This window comes from Nerophis lumbriciformis, linkage group LG19, assembly GCF_033978685.3.
Source record: "Nerophis lumbriciformis linkage group LG19, RoL_Nlum_v2.1, whole genome shotgun sequence".
Classification (NCBI taxonomy): Eukaryota; Metazoa; Chordata; class Actinopteri; order Syngnathiformes; family Syngnathidae; genus Nerophis; species Nerophis lumbriciformis.
The window spans coordinates 23,994,125-24,016,887 of record NC_084566.2 but is presented as its reverse complement, the minus strand read 5'-3'; the positions used below and the strand labels follow the sequence as shown (position 1 = coordinate 24,016,887).

Below are 22,763 nucleotides of genomic sequence, written 5' to 3'. Positions count from 1 at the left end.
TCTATTCAAAGTTGCCCCGCCCCCACCCATCTTTCCAAATCTCCTCAAACGTGTCCCAATCGTGTACGCTATATGTCATCAACGTCGCGTCATCAAAAAGTCGTCTGGATGACGTCACACTTTTCAAAGTTGCCAAGCCACATCTATGCACCAGCGTCAAAATCTCTTATTTTGAAAGAATAGCGGACGTGCTGTGAAGGTACGGTGGCTAGCAGGGTTCAATCCGCGGGTAGACGCCGCTCCTGCTGACGATGGGAGACGTTCTTTGCGAGGAACTTGAAGATTTGGTTCATTTTTCAGTCCACGACCTGCCGACGAGAGGCTATGTCGTCATGGAGGAAATACGACGTCAGGGGAAACTCTGTGACGTCACGCTCAAGGTACATATGGCGAACATTGGGAAGGAAACGAACCAGCTAGCATAAAGCTACACGAGCTATTAGTGCTGAGCTCATGCTAACTGGAATTAACAGTGGTTTATCAATTGACAGGGGGCGAACATGAAATCATTAAATTAATGCATAAAAGTTTTTCATTTTACATTAACTGACCCGTCGACAGTGTTGTCAAAATGAACTTTTATTTTAATAAAATTCAAATTGACGGCACATCCTATTTTAGTGATTTGACCCACTGCAATGTTTTAATGTTGGACATTTAACACCATATCAATATGATTCTAATATTGGTTTATGTTGAAATGTTGCACAAAACTCTTTAGACTTTAGCAACCATTTTTGTTGATGATATTATGGTTATTTGCAGGCCGGGGATCACAAATTCAGCGCTCATCGCATCATTCTGGCGGCGTCCATACCTTACTTTCACGCCATGTTCACCAATGACATGGTGGAGTGTAAACAAGATGAGATCCTGATGCAGGGAATGGACCCCAGGTAAGCACAAACGACCACAACATAACCAGTCAGAGACGTGTTTTCGTACCACCAACCAGTCTCGGAGCTGTTTCTTTTGCATGCAGTGCTCTGGAGGCGCTAATCAACTTTGCGTACAGTGGCCATGTTGCCATAGACCAGCAGAATGTTCAATCTCTTCTGATTGGGTCGAGCTTCCTTCAGCTGCAGAACGTGAAAGATGCCTGCTGCTCCTTCCTGCAGGAGAGGCGAGTGACTCTCCTTCTGGTCACATGACGGTGGTTTATCATGATGGATGGCACGTGTTGACAATTTGGTCTGCAGGTTGCATCCAAAGAACTGTTTGGGAGTGCGTCAGTTTGCCGAAACTATGATGTGCACCACGCTGTATGACTCGGCCAATAACTTCCTGCACCAGCACTTTGTGGACGTGTCCTTGTCTGATGAGTTCCTCAACCTGAAGACGGAGGAGGTGCTCGAGCTCGTTGGCTGTGATGAACTTAATGTGAAAACTGAGGAGCAGGTGGGACACCTGGATATACCTTGACCTGCATGCAGCTTTGTGTCCCATCTTTAAACATGCCCTATCTTTGGACTTGTCGTACGCATGCAGGTGTTTGAGGCGGTGCTGATCTGGATCCATCATGACCGGCACAAACGGGAGTCTTTTCTGCCAGAGCTGCTGTCGAGGATCCGACTGCCGCTTTGTCGTCCTCAGTTTCTGACTGAGAAAGTCCAGCAGGAAGAACTTGTGCGCTGCTGCCATAAATGCAGGTAAGACACACTGCAAGTGTTTTGTACGTTGACAATGTTTGACGCTGTTACTTCTGAAGAGACCTGGTGGACGAAGCCAAAGACTTCCACCTGATGTTGGAGCGTCGGCCTCACCTTCCGGCCTTCAAGACCCGGCAGAGGTGCTGCACCTCTATCACAGGTCTCATCTACGCCGTGGGAGGACTCAACAGCTCAGGTGTCTTGTTGCCGCCTCGTTTATGCAGGAGTGCCTTTTGATTGGTTCTTGGCTTAACAGTCACTTTGTCCTGCAGGTGATTCTTTAAATGTGGTCGAGGTGTTTGATCCAGTTGGGAATTTGTGGGCACGTTGCCAACAAATGAGGACGGCTCGCAGCAGAGTGGGTGTGGCTGTTGTTAATGGACTGCTGTATGCCATTGGAGGATATGACGGACAGTCACGCCTCAGCACTGTCGAAGTTTACAACCCCGAGACTGACAGCTGGACCAAAGTGTCCAGCATGAACAGCCAACGCAGGTCAATACTCTGATCAACGCTGTGGTCAATACTGCTCATTGTGCTGCTCAATAATTGCGGTGGCAGTAGGTCATCAGTAACAACTAGTTTGTAACTCAGGACTTTTTAGTTGGAGAGAAGTTATATATATATTATACCTTGTTCTATAACCTACTGTATATTAGTGATGGGAGATAAGGCCTAAAATCTATATGGCAATATATTTAGCTGCTTCTTACGATAACAATATATATCACAATATATAATTCAGCATGTAAATAATAATACAACCATTTCAAAACAAGTTAAAAGGCTCCTAAATTGGCTGCTGAAGTATGCAGTAACATATTGCATAATTTCCGGTTGTATTATATTCTCAAAACCATTGTTTTGTGTTTCGATCCAATACCAAGTATTTCCAGGGGTAGTATTGGTTATACCAATGCTGATACTGACACTTCGAAGTCATCTTTATACTCAAATGTTCAGCATGTGAACCACGGTGTGAGCTAACTGGGGAAAAAATTGGATTTCACTGGAATATGTGCATTTTGAAAAAAGATACGCAACCACAAATGTGCAAGTTGTGCATCTAAAAAAAAGAAACATTGGTGGCAACAGCAGCAAATGTGCACGGACCTGGATTTTGTACAATTAATATAAGGCAGGGGGTGCACAGAGAGACATAGACAGTGAGATGGAGAAGACTCTTTTAGGCTGGGGGTTGAGGTCAGGGCTAGAGAGAAGAAGAGGGGGGAGAGAGTTTAGCTTCCTGACAGCTCTCTGGATAAAACATTTTGTTAGTCTGGTGGAGCTGGTTCAGAGGCTCTGGTATGCAAACGTCAAATTTTTAAGATCATTGAATAATTGCATTTTTTATCAAAATTATAATCAGATAAACACAGGATACCGGGGTAACAATATCAATTGAATATTCAAAATATTTATTCATTTCCTTTTATTACATACAATATTTTGAGCAAAATAAATTCAATAGTGCAAAATAAGTAATCAATCTATTTTTGGGTCTGATACAAATCCTTTGATTTTTGCCCTGAAAGTTTCCAGGGACTTATTTACTAAGTTTGTAAACAACAAGTATTAACTGTATGCAGATACTTCAACATAGTATTGTGACTGTCAATATTTGCATCAATCTGCCCACCCGTTTACATGCATGACTCCTACTGTGTGTAGTGTAGCATGTTTATTCCCCGACCTTCAGTGAAAATACTTGTAAGAAACTCTAATTGCCGCCATGTTGGCTAGGATTACAGACTCGCAATGTGGAAGGATATTAGTCGCTGGCGAGGACGCTACAGCACGTTGAATTTGCGGGACACGGCTAGAATGTATCAACATGCATTATTATCACGATGTACAATAGTATTAAATGCTCTATCGTCGGCCAAATTTAATTTATATCGTGTATCTTTATCGCACAACTCTACTGTATACCACTCTAAAAAGTCTACACTTTGACACATTATATTCTACTACAGTGGTCATCAACCTTTAGAGACCAAAGATCTCTGGTATGTAATTACTATTCTTTTAGACTTAATATTTAATATGGATTGTACACTATACTCTGGTATAGACTGTGGTGTGTGTATTGTATACAGTATAGTGTAAAGGATGTTGTTGTCCTCAGCGCCATGGGAACGGTGGTGGTTGATGGACACATCTACGTGTGTGGCGGATATGATGGAAAATCTTCCCTCAACTCTGTTGAGCGTTACTCTCCTGAAACTGACAGGTGGGCATTACACAGCTGTCACAATGACAGACAGACCTGTCAAAAGACAGTAAGAGAAATCAACTGTTTGGTCATTACATCACTTCCTGTTGCCTGCAGGTGGACCGTCGTGACGGAAATGAGCGCCAGTCGCAGCGCGGCCGGCGTGACAGTGTTTGATGGACGCATATTCGTCTCTGGCGGCCATGATGGTTTACAGATCTTCAACACGGTGAGTGACGTTATCATTGGGTCAAAAGAAAAGGGGTCACAAACAAGGCTCACTGTGTGTGTATACGCACGCTGCAGGTGGAGTATTACAACCACCACACAAACCGCTGGCATGTGTCGGCGCCCATGTCTAACAAGCGCTGTCGTCATGGCGCTGCAGCGCTAGGCAGTCATATGTATGTGGTGGGCGGCTACGACGGCTCAGGTTTCCTCAGCGGTGCCGAGGTTTTCAGCTCTGTGGCGGGCCAGTGGACCTACCTGGTGGCCATGAACACGCGGCGCAGCAGGGTGTCTCTGCTGGCAACGTCAGGCCGCCTTTACGCCATAGGTGGATACGATGGACAGTCCAACCTGTGCTCCGTGGAGATGTTTAATCCTGACGTCGGCCGCTGGGCCTTCATGGCGCCTATGGCGTGTCACGAAGGAGGGGTGGGCGTTGGCTGCATTCCCCTGCAGCCCACCTAAATCCTCCAATCACAGCTGCAGTCACTGACATGCTGCAAGGTGAAGAAGACACGCTCCCCGGCCGTGCAGGGCCGTGTGGGGCACTCACTTCAGCAGTGCGTACGTCAAAGCACGCCAGGGACTTTGAGTACAAACTGTTGGCATTGTGCTCTGAGCAAGCACGCTGGTAGGTGTTACCGCCAGCAGGAGGCACTGTGAGAGCAACGTGAATTCTCAGCACTTACTGTCCATGACAGGAGGTGGCACAGAATGAATTTCCTGCCGTCTGTGTCGTATACCGTCTTCAAAATAAAAGCACCAAGCTTGAATGTAGTTCGTTAAAGAGGCTTTTATTCTGGAAACAAGAGGAACATAGGCTGTAGCCTATACCTGTGTCCTCATTTGTCCCAAAGTAAACATGTTTTAAAAAGTTGTTGGAAGCAGATGAAATGAAGTGACATTAAAGGTTGTGGAGTGAAAAGTATTATTGTTGTGCCTTATTATATTGGGTTTGTTTAAATAGAAAAGGACTCAAGTTGGAAACAAAGTTTATTTCCTCCACAAAGAAGTAAAAATCTGATCATGTGACTCCTCAGCATGCGGGGTGATTAACTCAAACTGAACCAGGTTGATTGCAGGTCCCAATTGGGGGTACCGAAGGAGGGATGCTGGAGTTTGAACCAACGGGAGTTTTGGATGGTCCTTCGATGTCCTTGCACCTGGACAGAAACACGTTCATTGGATCAGTGAACCTCTGATCAGATCCTGCTTGATCTTTATTTACTGTATGTTGAGGTAACTCACAGTGACTCGGCAGGCGGGAAGCGGCGCTCCTCTCCGTCCAGGATGCAGTGATAGAGCTGGATCTCGTCCTCCAGATGCTGCTTGTTTCTCAGCAGAGCGTCGAAGTCTCGGCGCTGCTGTTCCATCTCGCCGCGCACATCCACAAGCTCCGCCTCCAGCTTGGACACCACAGAGCTAAGGTTCTGTAGCTCCATGTCGTGCCAGTGGCGAGCATCGCCCAGTGAGTTCTCCAGGCCGCGTTTCTGCGAGAGTAAATTCTGTAACTGAACAAGTTCTGAGTCAGAAGGTTCTGTAACTGATTCGCCTGTGATCACCAGAGCGCGAATGGATTCAGTCTCCGCTTGCAGACTTTGGATCTTGCAGCCGGCATCAGAGCATTGGACCTTCAACGCCTCCAGCTCCTCCTCTTCCGGACTAAGCCGGCTCACAGACTTGGCGTCCTGCGGGGACACACGTGTCAAATACCCGTCCACACCGCCGCTCGATCCGGGATTCTGACCTTGCATTCTGGGTAGCTGTCGGTCTCGGCTCGGTTCTTCTCCATCACCTTCTCCCAATGGTTGCGGATGTAGGCCAGGATCTGGTCCAGACTGGTTTCAATAGGAGCATCTGGCTGATCCACTTCACGTCCACACATCTGACTGTAGAGGAGACGGACGTCCTGCGGTCACACCAAAACGGTTCGGATTGATCGAGATCCATTCAGAACCAATACATCTTGTCGTAGCATCGTGTTGGGTCTGGCCACCTGCTCGTGATTGCGCTCCAGTTGTTCAAGTTCAGCTCGCATGTCATCTATCTGCTGCTCGAGCTCTGCCCTCGTCAGGCCGGCGTCCTCAATGACTTTGTAGAGGGAGCTGATCTCCTCCTCCACCGCCTTCCTAAATGGTTGCTCGTTGTCGTACCTGCGCGATGTACACCAGAGTGTCACCTCACCACCGTCCAAGTCCCAAATTCACTTCTCACCTTTCCTTCAAGTCCTCTGCGTTGGCCTGGACGTTCTCAGTCTGTAGCATCAGCCGAGCGTTGTCCAAGATGGCCTCACTTACCTGTGCACACACACACACACAGTTAAGACTAATGGACCTCACAATGTGTGTGTGTTGTGAACATGATCATTTTCCAAAAGGGACCTTTATTTTGAATCAAGAAGGCACTAACAGGAAAATAGCGCTGCTTGCTGCTCCCATTCACCAAAGAACCCTTTTATTTTGTAACGACGGCGACATATTGTCCATGTTGGGGTTAAAGGTTCTTCTCACCTGCCTGTAGACATCCTCCCAGTCCCGCCTCAGCGGACCCCAGGCACCGGCACGGGACGCCTTGCGGTCCAAGCTTAACCGAATCTGCTCCTCCAGCTGTTGGTTGAGCTGCTCCAGTGCTCGCACTTTGTCACGGTACTCCATCAGGCAGGTGTTCAGGCCCGGTTCGGCCCCCCCTGCAGCACCGTGTCCGACCCGCTCTCCCGCCCGGGGTAGAACCGGTACAGTGGTGCTCCTCATCCCCTGCAGGAAGACACTGCTGATGCCCAGAGCCCGGCGGGACACCCGTGTCCCCAGGCTGGACATCCCGCCCATTGGGGACGCAGTTCCCACAAAGACACCCCGCGACGTGGCGCCGCCCGGCGCGACCCTGCCGGGTGCGGCGCTCACACGCTCGGACGACTGTCCCAAAATGAAGGAGCGACGTCGCGGCAATGGCATGACTGACAAAACCTCGGAGGGCAGCACGCCACCTGGATTTATGTTAGGAAGAGCTTCTGGAAAGATGGCCGCCTTTGTCCATCTGTGACCTGTCACCTTTGTTGTCATGTTGTCATGTGCAGCTGTGTCAGCAAACAGGAAGCATGCTGAAACACAGAGGTCAGCTAACACACGCGCACACAAACACACACACACTGTGACTCAGCTGTTTGTTTGTTGTTCCATTTGAAAAGAATATTTCTGGCGTCAAATGACCATGTGACTTCCTCTTTAAACATCATGTGACCCGCGACAGGAAGTGGGCAAACATCAGAAGTTACTTGAGGTAAAACTTTCTTTTATTTTCTCACTTGAGAAATGCCTCAGATCAGCATCACTTCCTCTCACCTTTACGTTTGAACATCAAAGCAACTTTATTTGATTCTTTTTTTTATTTAAAAAAAAAACATTTTTTTTTTTTTTTATAAAAGTCATGAGAAGGTTTGAAGGATATGAAGAAAAAAAGCATGACAGTCATTTCCTGCTTCCTGTTTGTCTGTTAGCACTTCCTGTTTTGACAAAATGTCTCGGCCACCGTCCATGTGCCATCAACAGGAAGTCCGGTCTATAGCGACAGCGCCTGTGACGTATCGCTTTCAGACACTCTCAATGAACCCAGCTGACTTTTGCTGGAGCGAGTTGGTTGGTCTGAAGGTGGCGTGCGGCGGCAGCCTCTCAGCAGCTGCAGGAGGTCACGGCGGAAGCGCACGCCCACAAAGGCGTAAAGGAAGGGGTTGAGGCAGGCATGCAGGTACGCCACACTCTTCAGCACCTGGCCTACCTTCAGAAAACGTTTAAGCTCCTCGCAGTCCGTCATGGTCACGTTGCCCGCCTGTACCGCCTCTGTTACCAGCACGGCGTTGTGAGGCAGCTGCGACACCAAGAAGACCACCACCACCGTCATGATGACACGCATGGCTTTGTGCTTCTGAAAGTTGCGCGTTTTAAGCAGTGTGGCCATGACTGCGCTGTAGCACGCCGCCATGACGAGGAAGGGCAGACCGAAGCCCATGACCACCTGTACCGATAGCACCGCCATCTTGGTACGCTGCCCCACGTGTGGCGGGAACACCATCCTGCAGAACTCCTGCGGGCCGCCGTCCGCCGCCGCCGTTGTGGCGAACGCCAGCTCGGGTATGGCCAGCAGCACGGCGGCGAGCCACACCACTGCACATGCCAGCCGGCCACAGCGGCGCCGCTCCGCCTGTGAGTTTTGTGCCTTGGCGAGCTGCACAATGACGACGTAGCGGTCCACGCTGATGCATGTGAGCAGGAGTGTGCTGCTGAACAGGTTCACCTTGTACAGGCTCGAGGTGATCTTGCAGAGGGCGGAGCCAAAGCTCCAGCCTTGAGACGCCTCTACCGCCCACAGCGGGAGCGTGACCAGAAATAAAAGGTCCGCCATCGCCAGGTTGAGCAGGAAGATGTCTGTCATGGTCTTCAGTCGCCGCCGAAAGTTCAGGTAAATCCACACCACTGCCAGGTTGCCGGCTCCGCCCACCAGCGCGATGATCCAGAACAGCGGTGGCTCATACATGCGCCTAAAGGAGCGCACGGATTCCAGGTCGCACATCAGTTCGCGATAGTCATAGTCGTCGGTGGGTGTCGCCCCGCCGTATGATGGGTCCTGTGAGAGAGAAATTAAGAGTCCGTAACAACGTCACCATCATATGTAAATTGAGTGTGCGGGACTTAATACCTCAGTCACAAAGTCTGTCATGATGTCATCCATGGCAGTCATCTAAACTAAAAACTATAAAACACATACATCACAATATTTATTTGTCTAAATAAAAGGCTTTGAATTAACTCAAAATGTAAGCAGTGACACACGCACACACACACACACACAACAATGTTCAGTCTAGACCAACACATGCAGCGGTAGCCAACGAGCTAAAAGCCACAAGCGGTCAGCTCAGTGTACAGCACAGCTTTTAAGGCGCACACACACACACACACACACACGCGCACACACAGAGGACTCACAGCGTGTCTTGTTGTTGCTAGTCTGTTCTTCATATCCGTTGTATGTTGACGAGTCAAAGCAGAAGTGGCTTAGAGGCGGAACCGCAAAGACGTTTTCCCTCCATTTTTCTACACCACTTATCAAGTGGGGGCGGAGGCTATCCTAGCTGATGTGGCTGAGAAAATGGATGACGTAAATGTTGAGAACTTACTGCCAAAACGTTTTCCGACACAATTTTTACTTCTTAGTGCCGGCACTCAACATGTAAAGCTGGCTTTTGACCCAGTGTCACATGATGGTCCAGCAGCACCATCTGACCTTTGACCTTATCTCATCACCTAATTTGGATCACATTTAACCAATGACCAGCTATTATTTACCATCAGTCGTCATCCATCAAACACTATCAATCAACATCAACCAATCACCAACTATTATTCAACATCCACTAATCACTATGCATCAATCCATCCATCCATTTTCTACCGCTTATTCCCTTTGGGGTCGCGGGGGGCGCTGGAGCCTATCTCAGCTACACTATGCATCAATCACCATCTATTAATCAACATTTATCAATCACCATCCGTCATTTACATCAATCAACACTTACTCAACATCCATCAATCTCATCCATTAATTAACATCAAACATCACCAATAAATCTATCAATACCATCCATTAATAGACATCAATCAATCACCACCCACCAAACCTATCAATCACCACATATTTTTCAACATCTGTAAATACCATCTATTAATCAACATGTGTCAATCACATCCATCACTCACCATCAACAATCACAATTTATTAATCAACATTTATCAATCCCCCACCATTAATCAGCATCAATCAATCAACATTTGTCAATCCCCCGCCATTAATTCACATCAATCAATCAACATTTAACCAATGACCACCTATTATTTACCATCAGTCATCATCCATCAGACAACTATCAATCAACATCAACCAATCACCAACTATTATTCAACATCCACCAATCACTATGCATCAATCCATCCATCCGTCCATTTTCTACCTCAATCACCATCTATTAATCAACATTTATTAATCACCATCCGTCATTCACCATCAATCAACACTGACTCAACATCTATCAATCCCATCCATTAAGTGACATCAAACATCACCAATAAATCTATCAATGCCATCCATTAATCGACATCAATCACCACCCATCAAACAGATCAATCACAATATATTTTTGAACATCTGTAAATTCCATCTCTTAATCAACATCAATCAATCAACATGTATCAATCACATCCATCACTCACCATCAACAATCACAATTTATTAATCAACATTTATCAATCCCCCGCCATTAGTCAACATCAATCAATCCCCCGCCATTAATCAAAACTCTGGAACGATCTCCCTCTCCATGTGAGACAGGCCCCTTCTTTGGCTACTTTTAAGACCTTTCTTAAAACCCATTTTTAATCACTGGCTTTTAACCCAGCATGAGACTTTAAACTGTTTTTTTTACTTTTTTAACTGTTTTTAACTTTTTAACTGCTTTTTATCTAACAAATTGTTCTTAGGGTAATTTGTATTTGCTTTTTCAATGTGTATTTTACTTCTGTTTTAAATGTTATTTTTTAGTCTGTCCTTTGCCTCTATTTATTTGTGGTGTACAGCCCTTTGTTCTTCAACTGTGCTTGTTTTTAAAGAGCTTTATAAATAAAGTTGGTATGGTATGGTATGGTAACATCAATCAATCAACATTTATCAACCCCCCGCCGAAATCAACATCTTTCAAGCAACATCACTATTAACTAGAGATGTCGGATAATGGCTTTTTTGCCGATATCCGATATTCCGATATTGTCCAACTCTTAATTACCGATTCGAATATCAACCGATACCGATATATACAGTCGTGGAACTGACACATTATTATGCCTAATTTTGTTGTGATGCCCCGCTGGATGCATTAAACAATGTAACAAGGTTTTCCAAAATAAATCAACTCAAGTTATGGAAAAAAAATGCCAACATGGCACTGCCATATTTATTATTGAAGTCACAAAGTGCATTATTTTTTTTAACATGCCTCAAAACAGCAGCTTGGAATTTAGGACATGCTCTCCCTGAGAGAGCATGAGGAGGTTGAGGTGGGCGGGGTTGGGTTGGGGGGGTGTATATTGTAGCGTCCCGGAAGAGTTAGTGCTGCAAGGGGTTCTGGGTATTTGTTCTGTTGTGTTTATGTTGTGTTACGGTGCGGATGTTCTCCCGAAATGTGTTTGTCATTCTTGTTTGGTCTGGGTTCACAGTGTGGCGCATGTTTGTAACAGTGTTAAAGTTGTTTATACGGCCACCCTCAGTCTGACCTGTATGGCTGTTGACCAAGTATGCATGGCATTCACTTGTTTGTGTGAAAAGCCGTTGATATTATGTGATTGGGCCGGCACGCAAAGGCAGTGCCTTTAAGGTTTATTGGCGCTCTGTTCTTCTCCCTACGTCCGTGTACCACTCCGTACGGCGGCGTTTTAAAAAGTCATAAATTTTACTTTTTGAAACAGATACCGATTATTTCCGATATTACATTTTAAAGCATTTATCGGCCGATAATATTGGCAGTCCGATATTATTGGAAATCTCTACTATTAACCAATCCCAACCTATTAACATATATCAATCACAACCTATTGATCAGCATCTATTAATCCCTATCCTTCAATCAACATCACTCAATCAACTTCATATTTACCTCTCTTAATCACCATCAATCAACATATCAATCACAACCTAAAAATCAGTATCTATAAATCAACTAATTTAGTAAAAAGGCTAAAAAAATAACATGACAGCCTGTGTTTCATATGGACAAAAGTATAGGGACAGTTCATCCACACACAAACACGTTGACCACCTGTTATGCACATTTTGTCCAATCAGAAGCCTGGAAAAGCAGCCATAGCTGACTTGGTCGCATTGTAACGCCTCAGTTAATGTGATCATGTTAATTGTGATGTACTAGACACACAAGTGTGTGTGCACCTGCACAAAAGGAAACCAACACTCGCGGGATTCTAATGCATGCAATGGTTCTTCCACGCCAAATTTGTCCAAGCATGCCTCTATAGAGTTTGCTTTGTGGGACGAAACACTCCTAAGTCTTCCCCCGAAGTTAGAAGCACACAATTGTCCAAAATGTTAGTATTAAGACAATAAAAATGAGTCTATCTAATGATGATCTTAATTATAATGAATACCAAACCAAGCAGTAGAGGAAAAAACCCCTGCCACTAACGGCATTAACTTATTTCCAAGAATCAAAACACGTTAAATCTCATGTGTGACTTATTTTGTTGCGTGACTCAAAGCTTGAAGTTGAGTGTACAGTTTGTGCAAGACAGGAAGTGAGAGTGTGTCTTTGCACGCAATGTTCACTGTGGTTATGAACTTCAGCAGCAGTTACAAGTACTTACACATTACAAGTAAATGACATATATTTATATATTTCATATTAAAATAATGTAAATCACTTTCACAAAATATATATAATAAAATAGATACAATCAATATAAAATGATCAAAGACCTCCTGAGATGGTCACACATGCTGATATATGTCCAGATGTTGACTCATGTCCCAGATCAGTATAACATCCATGTTGTGATCCAAGTCCAAAGTGAGTTGTTGTTTTTTTGGGGTGGGTACTTCGTGTTATACATCAGATTCATAAAATAGCCCAGGTGAACATCTAAATCTAAATTAAGAAAAACTTGAAAGAACTACATGACTTCAGGTAGCCAATCAGAGAGGCTGCTGAGGTGTCTACACAAAGTGTCATTGTTGGTAGTTCACACTAAATCAATTTCATTCAACATTTTGCCCAAAAAATATCTACAATAGTGGTCAGATGATTATTTTATTTAACTTAGATTAATCAAACTTTTGAATTTAGATTAATCATGTTATTACTCGCTTGTATAATTTAAATAAACTAAAAAAAAAGGCCCCTATATTGGGACACTAACACAATGTTATTGTCAGTGTCACACAGGAACATTTTTAAAATATTTTACTTGAACGCATGTTATTTATTTGCTTAAAACTTAAAACAATTTTGCCAAAATCCCATCAGAGTGTATTTTGAAGTAAAATTTGCCAGCGAACACACCAGTGGGAATCTCCTCACTCATCTTTGCACTGGCGTGTAGTGCATTCGGAAAGTGGTCAAAGCGCTTTACTTTCTCCACAATTTATGTTACAGCCTTATTCCAAAAGGGAATCAATTCATTTTTGTCCTCAAAATTCTACGGACAATACCCCATAATGACAATGTGAAAATGTTTTTTTAAGAAATGTATCAAATGTATTAAAAATAAAAAGAAGCACATGTACATAATTACTCACAGCCTTTGCTCAATGTGTTGATGCACATTTGACAGCAATTATAGTCTCAAGTCTTTATAATACGGTGCCTCAAGTTTGGCACACCTATCTTTCGTCAGTTTTGGCCATTCCTCTTTGCAGCACCTTTCAAGCGCCATCAGGTTGGATGGGAAGTGTTGGTTTTCATCCAGGATGTCTCTGTACTTTGCTGCATTCATATTAGTCTAGACAGAGCCAAGAATGCCAGGCTTCATGTTTGGAGTAAACCAGGCACCGCTCATCACAAGGCCTACTCTGCTGGCATAACATCCATCCCATCCATTTTCTACCGCTTATTCCCTTTGGGGTCGCGGGGGGCGCTGGAGCCTATCTCAGCTACAATCGGGCGGAAGGCGGGGTACACCCTGGACAAGTCGCCACCTCATCGCAGGGCCAACACAGATAGACAGACAACATTCACACTCACATCCACACACTAGGGCCAATTTAGTGTTGCCAATCAACTTATCCCCAGGTGCATGTCTTTGGAAGTGGGAGGAAGCCGGAGTACCCGGAGGGAACCCACGCAGTCACGGGGAGAACATGCAAACTCCACACAGAAAGATCCCGAGCCCGGGATTGAACCCAAGACCACTCAGGACCTTCGTATTGTGAGGCAGATGCACTACTGGCATAACATAAATCATGATAATAGATTGATAAAAGTCAACTTCATTTTTAAATTACTTTCACTAAATGTATGAAAGTATTCATTATATTCTCTTAATGTCAGATTAGGCTGCAGTGTTGCTGTTTTTTTTTTTTTGTTTGAGTTTGTATTCAATCAGAATACGGCTGGCTTGTTTTCCCAGAGCTGTGTGAAATCTGCACAAGGCCTTCTGAAAAAAACAATGCGGCGGTCTGTGCAGTGTAGATTAATGGGTCACATGCAGTTCAGTTGATAAGACTCTTGCGATAACCAGATCACCTTATTAGTCACTATTCACTAAAAGTTAAATAATCTTGGACAGAATATTCCGTACTCAACTTTCCATTTCTACGCTGATGATACTGTCATATACTGCACAGCACAAACTCCTGCTGAGGCCTTTAAATATTTACAACATGCATTTGACAGAGTACAAGAACAACTTTGCTATCTTCAACTGCTTTTCATTTTTTATTTATTTTTATTTTTTTATTGACATCCAGCATCAGACATTCCTATCCATTACATCATATTCACATAAATCATATCTATTGTCTGCCCTAAATGTCAAAATATTTTTGTTTATATCCCACCCATACCCCCCTCCCCCCCAAAAAAGAAAGAAACAACAAAAAAAACAAAGTAATATCTACAAATACATCGATTAAATAAACAGGGGAAAAACTGCTTTTAAATGCAGAGAAAACAAAGTGTATGTTCTTTACCACATCAAAAACTGTAAGATCAGCCCGGTGTGAGACCATTTTAACAAGAAATGGGCAACACATTTTGTTAGTATCTTCTTTTAAATATTTAGGATTTTTAATTGATGACCACTTGAGTTTTAAGGAGCACATTCAGTATGTTGTAAAAAAACTGAAACTTTTACTGGGATTTTATTATAGAAACAAGTCTTGCTTTTCTTTTACTGTGAAACAGAAATTGATGGAAACAACCTTTTTACCTGTTATTGACTATGGAGATGTTGTACATGAATGCTACTGCTGGTTGTCTCCACAAAATAATCACCATGCGTTTGACAGTAGGCCTCCTAGGTTGCATCACATTGAACCGTTAAACGTGACATATACTCCTCCTGTGACTGGATACTCACTTGTGACTCACAGCTAAATCTCGTGAGACTAGATTGGCCAACCACCGAGCTAGCTAACCTGGCCCAGCCGGTGAAATGGTTTGTTTGTCCACCACTTTCAATCGAATCATCCAACTGTGAGTGGTAGCCCTGGCGTATGGCTTGTGATGATGGGTCCTGCAAAATGTGGATTCAAATATTGTATTTCTTTATTTTTCATGTATAATATGTTTTTACAAGTATTTTACATATTTGACAGTACCACATAGATATGTTTTAATTGCAGATGCAGGTTTATTGATTTGTAAATGCGCAGGAAAATATCCTGTTTTGTACACTGTTGAGGTGATTGCAAGTTTGTTTCTGTATAGCAGGGCTGATCAACTACATAATGAAGAGGGTCGCAGTTTCAAGAGCTCGAGGGCTCAAGGGCCATATATCAAAATGTGGATGTTTTGTCAGAAAGGCCCTCGGCAGATTATATTCCTTTAAGACTGCATTTACTTAATTACAAAGTAAATACATCAACTTTCACATTGCACTGCCAATAAATTAATTATGCCCTCGCTACTCGTTTCCAGCGTGTGCAGCTAGACAGATAGTTAACAGCATGAAGAAACAGAAGCTCCAGAAGTTTAATTGAGGATTGATGTTCCTTCGTTTGAATTATTTTCCTTTCTCAGTTATATTTCTTTACACTTCTTTCTTCATTTAGATTCGTAAGACTGAAAATATAAACATAAAATAAACATTAGAAAAGTATAATGTCTATTGTGTATTTTACATAAGCCCTGCAGTTTCGCCCATTCCTCTTTGCAGCACCTCTCAAAAGCCCCATCAGGTTGGATGGGTAGCATGGGAAACTGCACCTCCCTGATACCGAAGTACATGTCAAACTACTTCCTTAACGTAAATGACCGCCATAACCACAACACCAAGGGTGCTCCACTAACCACGTTAAACCCAGATTCCGAACTAACAAAGGTCTTAACTCTTTCTCTTTCTATGCCACATCAATGTGGAATGCGCTCCCAACAGGTATAAAAGAAAGTGCATCTCTATCCTCCTTCAAAACCGCGATAAAAGTTCACCTCCAGGCAGCTACAACCCTAAACTAACACCCTCCCCGGATTGTTAATAATCAAATGTAAACAATCAAATGCAGATACTTTTTCTTATGCCTTCTGATCTCTCTCTCTCTCTCTGCCCACTACTTGCTGTCCATATCCTACCAAGTCAGACCTACACCGTTCCAATATCCATTTCTCTGTTCTCAATTGTTGATGACTGATGATAATAACCAAACCTAACCCCCCCTCCACACCCCAGATTGTAAATAATTAAATGTGATTATCTTGTGTGATGACTGTATTATGATGATAGTATATATCTGATAGTATATATCTGTATCATGAATCAATTTAAGTGGACCCCGACTTAAACAAGTTGAAAAACTTATTTGGGTGTTACCATTTAGTGGTCAACTGTACGGAATATGTACTTCACTGTGCAACCTACTAATAAAAGTCTCAATCAATCAATCTCAAAAAACCAGACACATCACAGCAATATCATGTCACAACCTCTGAGGAAGACCACAGCTGGAGCCAAAACCGTCATGTACGGAAATAAACACACAGGTCTGGCTATAAGAATAAAAAGTTGGATGGGAAACATTGGTGCGCAGTCATTTTCAGATCTCTCCAGGAGATGTTCAATCTGAATCAAGTCTGGACTCTGACTGGGTCACTCATGGACATTTACAGAGTTGTCCTGAAGCCATTCCTTAAATATCTTGGCTGTGTGCTTATAGGGTCGTTGTTCTGCTGAAAGATGAACTGTTGCCCCAGTCTTAGTTCAAAAGCGCTCTGGAGCAGGTTTTCATCCAGAATGTCTCTGTAAATTGCTGCATTCATCTTTCCCTCTACCCTGACTGGTCTCCCAGTTCCTGCCGTTCTAAAACATCCCCCCAGCATGATGCATCCACCACCATGCTTCACTGTAGGAATGGTACTAGCCTGGTGATGAGCGGTGCTGTGTTTTCTCTGAAAATGACACCTGGCATTCACGCCAAGGAGTTTAATCTTTGTCTAATCAGACCGTAAACTTTTGTGTCTCATGGTCTTAGTCTTTCAGGTGCATTTTAGCAAACTGTTACTAAGAAATAAATGGCTTCCGGCTGTTCACTCTACCACATTATGATTACTGCAGAGATGGTTGTCCTTCTGTAAGGTTCTCCTCCCTCAACAGAGGAATGCTGTAGCTCTGACAGAGTGACAATCGGGGTCTAAGTCACCTCCCTGACTGGGGCCCTTCCCTCGATTGCACTAGACAGCCAGCCAGCTCTAGGACGAGTCCTGGTGGTTACAAACTTCTTCCATTTACAGATGATGGAGGACAAGGTGCTCACCCTTCAAGGTAACATATTTTTCTATACCCTTCCCCAAATTTGAGACAATCCTTTCATCAGAGGTCTACATAAAATTCCTTAGACTTCATTCTTGGTTTGTGCTCTGCGATGCATTGTCAAGTGTGGGAAAACCGGGAATTTTTTGAAATATTGATACTAACACGATGATACTAGATGATATGAATGGGTTGGTGTTAGAATTTTTGGAATTGGTTGAAAACTTTTGACGTACTAATAGTTTGAATTTATTTTGGAATTTCGGGAAACGGAAAAAAATGGGTTTGTTGTCCAAGCTCAGAGGAATGTTTTGAAGATGTAATGGTCAAAAACGGTTAAAAAATGTTGGACTGTGAAAACTTTTTAGGAAGAGGTGAAAATAGAGCCTTGGAAAACCAATCATTTGGGGGAATTCCTGGATTTGTTTTGAACTTGGAAAATTGTTTGATTGTCCAAAGGGACATGAGTTTGTGAATGGTGGAACAGTTCAAATTAGTTGAGAAATGTGGGAATTGTGCAAGTTCGAAAAATGGCCCATTCATTTTGAATGGGAAAAATTCCCCCGGAAAACCAGAAATTCTGGGTAACCTGGGATATTTTTTAGGGGAGCTCACGATTCCCGGACGTTTTAATACTTGAACGGTTCCGATCGGATGACAACTGTATAGGCTATGGCATAGTGAGAAATGAATGCTTGGGCATTCACACAATTACCATGTCTTTAGGTTCTTGTCGGGTCTCCAAGGAGTCCTGGATTGCTTGTGTGACTCAAGATTTTGATGCCTGTGATCATACTTGCCAACCCTCCCAGATTTTCCGGGAGACTCCCGAAATTCAGCGCCTCTCCCGAAAACCTCCCGGGACAAATTTTCTCCCAAAAATCTCCCGAAATTCAGGCGGAGCAGGAGGCCACGCCCCCTCCAGCTCCATGCGGACCTGAGTGACGTGTCGACAGCCTGTTTTCACGTCCGCTTTCCCACAATATAAACTGCGTGCCTGCCCAATCACATTATAACTGTAGAATGATCGAGGGCGAGTTCTTGGTTTCTTATGTGGGTTTATTGTTAGGCAGTTTCATTAACGTCCTCCCAGCGCGGCATCAACACACAACAGCAGCAGTCACGTTTTCGTCTACCGTAAAGCAGTTCGTCTGCCGTAAACAGCAATGTTGTGACACTCTTAAACAGGACAATACTGCAATCTACTGTACATGCATATGTGACAATAACATCTATGGCTTTTAGAGAGTGCAGTGCACAACTGCGCACACAACAAGGAGACGAAGCAGAATGCATCATCAGAGAGGGTGTTCAGCATGGTTAGAAAAATAGTGACAGAGAATAGAACAAGGATGGACAATTCAATCCTTAACTCAACAATGAGTAGATGAGTGTTACGTGTGTATATGTGTAAATAAATGAAAACTGAAATTCAAGTATTTCTCTTATTTATTTTTATATATATATATATATATATATATATATATATATATATATATAATAAAATAAATATATATATAGCTAGAATTCACTGAAAGTCAAGTATTTCTTATATATACTTGGTGAATTCTAGCTGTAAATATACTCCTCCCCTCTTAACCACGCCCCCAACCAGCCCCCCCCCCCGCCCCCCCCCACCTCCCGAAATCGGAGGTCTCAAGGTTGGCAAGTATGGACATCATGCTATCGCGTGTGTATGCTGTACAACACAATCATACAACACTTTAAGGAATAAATGACAATTCAACGTTTGCTTTTATTGTCAAGTTACTCTGAGGTTCTGCTGATGTCGGTCAGTCAGACTTCTTGTTGGGTATTTTTCTATGACACCATGACGGCTCCTTGCCGTCGTCGTCGTCGTCGTCTTCTGAGCCAAACCGGGCCTTCCAGCACAGAGAGCACAAGAACCCAAACAGGCAGAGCGGAAAGCTGAGCAGGAAACAGCCGAGCAGCGGCGCGTCCATGAGAAGCGGCTTCATGGGAAAACAGAGAAAGACAATCATGAGGGACGCCAGTCAGACTCAGACAGGAAGTGGTGACAGAAAGTACCACGAGTGTGGCTTTGCTTTCGTAGATGAAGCGTCTGATTTGCTGAGTGATTGTGTTTCCTCCTTGACTCTAAAATACAAAAAGAGAAAAGGTCTCACAACCCAGCGAAGTTTTTTTTCGTTCTTCACGTCTCACTTGCACGCTGCCATCCAGAACTCCATCCACAAAGTCCACCAGGTGGCGCTCTGTGTCCACCGGCCTTAGCGGCAGGAAGTAGCTGTCAGTGGACAGATTCAACATGACGATGGCGGGGAGACTTAGCTCGCTAACAACACACAAAGACATGTGTCACATTCCTTAAACACATGTCATTGTATAAAAGTGTGTATGTGTGTGTGTTTGTGTGTGAGTGAGTGTGTGTGTTTGTGTCTGTACCCCATGATGAGTCCATTAATGTATTGGTTTCCCTCCATGAAGCCAAAGTAAATATTCCTGGAAGAATAAAAAGAAAAAGATGACATGGTCCTGTACCCACACTCACACACTTTTCAGAATAAAAGCCTGTTGACTTCCTGACCTGCTGTAGATGTCTTTGTAGTTTTGAGCTACTTCCTGTATGAGACTTTTGTACCTGAACATAAAGTAAAAAGTGTAAAGTAATGAACCTGAAAATAGTAAAGTAAAACGTGTAAAATACTTCCTGTTTTGAGACCTTTGTACTGGTACATACCGTGTAAAGTACAATCCTGTTTGAGACTTTTGCACCCGAAGAAAGGGGAAAGTACTTCCGGTTTGAGACTTTAATACCGGAACATAAACTACAAAGTAAAATTTACAACATAATTTTTCTGCAAGACTTTTTAGTACCTGAACATAAAGTGTAAAGTACTTCCTGTTTAAGACTTTTGTACCTTAACATAAAGTGTAAAGTACTTCCTGTTTAAGACTTTTGTACCTGAACATAAAGTGTAAAGTGTTAGAATAATTGTTTCTAAATTATCACAAAAACTTTGTATTACATTGAGTTCCTGACAAGAAGACAAACGCTGTCTTTGAAACCTACCAAGAGTAAGGCTCGTAAAACTCCACTGTGTAGGGGGGGAAGCAAGATGAAGGTGTTCCTGTGTTCTTTTATGTATGGTAATCAACAGAAGAATGTTGTTCTGGCCCAAGGACTTCAGAGCGGAGAGATGACAGGATCTGCCCAATTTCCAGACGACCTCTTTTTGAAGTATTTTACGAACTCTTTTTGAACTATTTTATGGAACTCTTTTTGAACTATTTTACGAACTCTTTTTGAACTGACCTTTCCTGTGAATTGTTTACGACCTTTTCTGTGAACTTTTTGCGACCTTTGTCCTTTGGAAACAGTGGTGGCATACTTGCCAACCCTCCCGAAATTCAGCGCCTCTCCCGAAAACCTCCCGGGACAAATTTTCTCCCGAAAATCTCCCGAAATTCAGCCGGACCTGAGTGACGTGTCGACAACCTGTTTTCACGTCCGCTTTCCCACAATATAAACAGCGTGCCTGCCCAATCACGTTATAACTGTAGAATGATCGAGGGCGAGTTCTTGGTTTCTTATGTGGGTTTACTGTTAGGCAGTTTCATTAACGTCCTCCCAGCGCGGTAACAACACACAAACAACAGCAGTCACGTTTTTGTCTACCGTAATGCAGTTCGTCTGCCGTAACAGCAATGTTGTGACACTCTTAAACAGGACAATACTGCCAACTACTGTACATGCATATGTGACAATAACATCTATGGCTTTTAGAGAGTGCAGTGCACAACTGCGCACACAACAAGGAGACGAAGCAGAATGCATCATCAGAGAGGGTGTTCAGCATGGTTAGAAAAATAGTGACAGAGAATAGAACAAGGATGGACAATTCAACCCTTAACTCAACAATGAGTAGATGAGTGTTATGTGTGTGTATATGTGTAAATAAATAAACACTGAAATTCAAGTATTTCTCTTATTTATATATATATATATATATATATATATATATATATATATATATATATATAAAATAAAATAAATATATATATATACAGTATATATATATAGTTACAATTCACTGAAAGTCAAGAATTACTTATATATATATATATATATACAGTATATACTGTATGAAATACTTGACTTGGTGAATTCTAGCTGTAAATATACTCCTCCCCTCTTAACCACGCCCCCGACCCCCCACCTCCCGAAATCGAAGGTTTTAAGGTTGGCAAGTATGAGTGGTGGCCATGTGGTCGGGGAGGTTCCAAAATAAAAGAAGGAGGCATGCAATCTTTTGGCAGAACGTAATGACACTGTATAAGGGTACAGATGTGCACATTTCTCCTCACTGAACCACATTGAATTCTGTCTCCGTTTGATTCTTTGCCTCTTGTCTTGTTTAATAGATGTCATCAGTGTTTGAACCTGACAAAAGTACTTGCTGTTTAAGACTTGTGTACCTGAATATAAAGTGTAAAGTACTTCCTGTTTAAGACTTTTGTACCTGAACATAAAGTGTAAAGTACTTGCTGTTTAAGACTTTTGTACCTGAACATAAAGTGTAAAGTACTTCCTGTTTAAGACCTTTGTACCTGAACATAAAGTGTACAGCAAGAACTGGAAAGTACTTTTGCTTTAAGACTTTTGTACCTCAACATAAAGCAAAGTAATACCTGAGACTCTGTTGGGTGTCGTCCAGCACGGCCAGCAGCACCAGTTTACCTGCAGCGAGTGCACCCATGTTAGTGTGCGTGCGTGTTGGTGTGTGCGACAGGTGTCAGCGCCAGGTCACCTGACTCTCCCATGGCGTACAGCGTGTAGCTGTCCACCTTCATGTAGTTGAGGAAGCGCTCTCTGTTGATCCATGCCTTCAGCTCGCCGTCGCTCGCCTCTGAAAGGTGTTGGACACGTCAAGATGGGGTCAAGGGTCAAAGGTGAGCCGTTGACTCTCACCGTTGTAGCTGTAGTAGGTTCCATCTTTGAACACGGCCACGGCAGGAAGGGAAGACAACGTCACAGTCTGGAAGATATCAGTCATATAAAAAAGGCCCATATTATTTCTATACCATTTATTGCAACTGATTTATACTATCATACTACATGATAATAGTAGTATACTGAATAATAATATGCAACACTAAATGGTCCCTAGTGTGTGA

General features: G+C 43.3%; 4 protein-coding genes across 5 annotated transcripts in view; 1 reads left to right on the top strand and 3 right to left on the bottom strand.

Annotated features, from left to right (window-relative positions):
• Nucleotides 1-81: 81 nt before the first annotated feature.
• klhl18 (kelch-like family member 18) lies at nt 82-5,020 on the top strand. Its single transcript, XM_061979229.2, has 10 exons — nt 82-380; nt 766-896; nt 983-1,123; nt 1,200-1,398; nt 1,489-1,649; nt 1,709-1,845; nt 1,922-2,144; nt 3,778-3,882; nt 3,982-4,093; nt 4,171-5,020. The coding sequence occupies exons 1-10, from the start codon at nt 252-254 to the stop codon at nt 4,555-4,557; spliced, it is 1,725 nt and encodes a 574-aa protein (XP_061835213.1). The 5' UTR covers nt 82-251; the 3' UTR covers nt 4,558-5,020.
• A 47-nt stretch (nt 5,021-5,067) lies between these two features.
• bfsp2 (beaded filament structural protein 2, phakinin) lies at nt 5,068-7,166 on the bottom strand. Its single transcript, XM_061979231.2, has 7 exons — nt 6,603-7,166; nt 6,307-6,389; nt 6,089-6,245; nt 5,840-6,001; nt 5,655-5,780; nt 5,341-5,582; nt 5,068-5,255 (listed from the first exon to the last, which is right to left on the bottom strand). Exons 1-7 carry the CDS (start codon nt 7,149-7,151, stop codon nt 5,150-5,152), a joined length of 1,425 nt encoding a protein of 474 aa, XP_061835215.1. The 5' UTR covers nt 7,152-7,166; the 3' UTR covers nt 5,068-5,149.
• A 197-nt stretch (nt 7,167-7,363) lies between these two features.
• Nucleotides 7,364-9,172, bottom strand: ccr9a (chemokine (C-C motif) receptor 9a). Of its 2 annotated transcripts, XM_061979232.2 has the most exons (3): nt 9,072-9,172; nt 8,782-8,835; nt 7,364-8,709 (listed from the first exon to the last, which is right to left on the bottom strand). In XM_061979232.2, the coding sequence occupies exons 2-3, from the start codon at nt 8,821-8,823 to the stop codon at nt 7,648-7,650; spliced, it is 1,104 nt and encodes a 367-aa protein (XP_061835216.1). In that variant the 5' UTR covers nt 8,824-8,835; nt 9,072-9,172; the 3' UTR covers nt 7,364-7,647. The 2 variants fall into 2 exon arrangements, with proteins under 2 accessions (XP_061835216.1, XP_061835217.1); XM_061979233.2 differs by lacking the exon at nt 9,072-9,172 and having other exon boundaries at nt 8,782-9,049.
• A 10,170-nt stretch (nt 9,173-19,342) lies between these two features.
• LOC133618664 (protein disulfide-isomerase tmx3a-like) overlaps nt 19,343-22,763 on the bottom strand; it is a 9,973-nt gene continuing 6,552 nt past the window's right edge. The window contains exons 9-16 of the mRNA XM_061979236.2: nt 22,558-22,624; nt 22,397-22,495; nt 22,278-22,326; nt 20,173-20,226; nt 20,031-20,087; nt 19,791-19,920; nt 19,656-19,724; nt 19,343-19,579 (exon numbers count right to left, since the gene is read on the bottom strand). Of these exons, the coding sequence (XP_061835220.2) occupies nt 19,400-19,579; nt 19,656-19,724; nt 19,791-19,920; nt 20,031-20,087; nt 20,173-20,226; nt 22,278-22,326; nt 22,397-22,495; nt 22,558-22,624 (705 nt within the window). The 3' untranslated portion in view covers nt 19,343-19,399. The remainder of the gene's footprint in view (nt 19,580-19,655; nt 19,725-19,790; nt 19,921-20,030; nt 20,088-20,172; nt 20,227-22,277; nt 22,327-22,396; nt 22,496-22,557; nt 22,625-22,763) is intronic.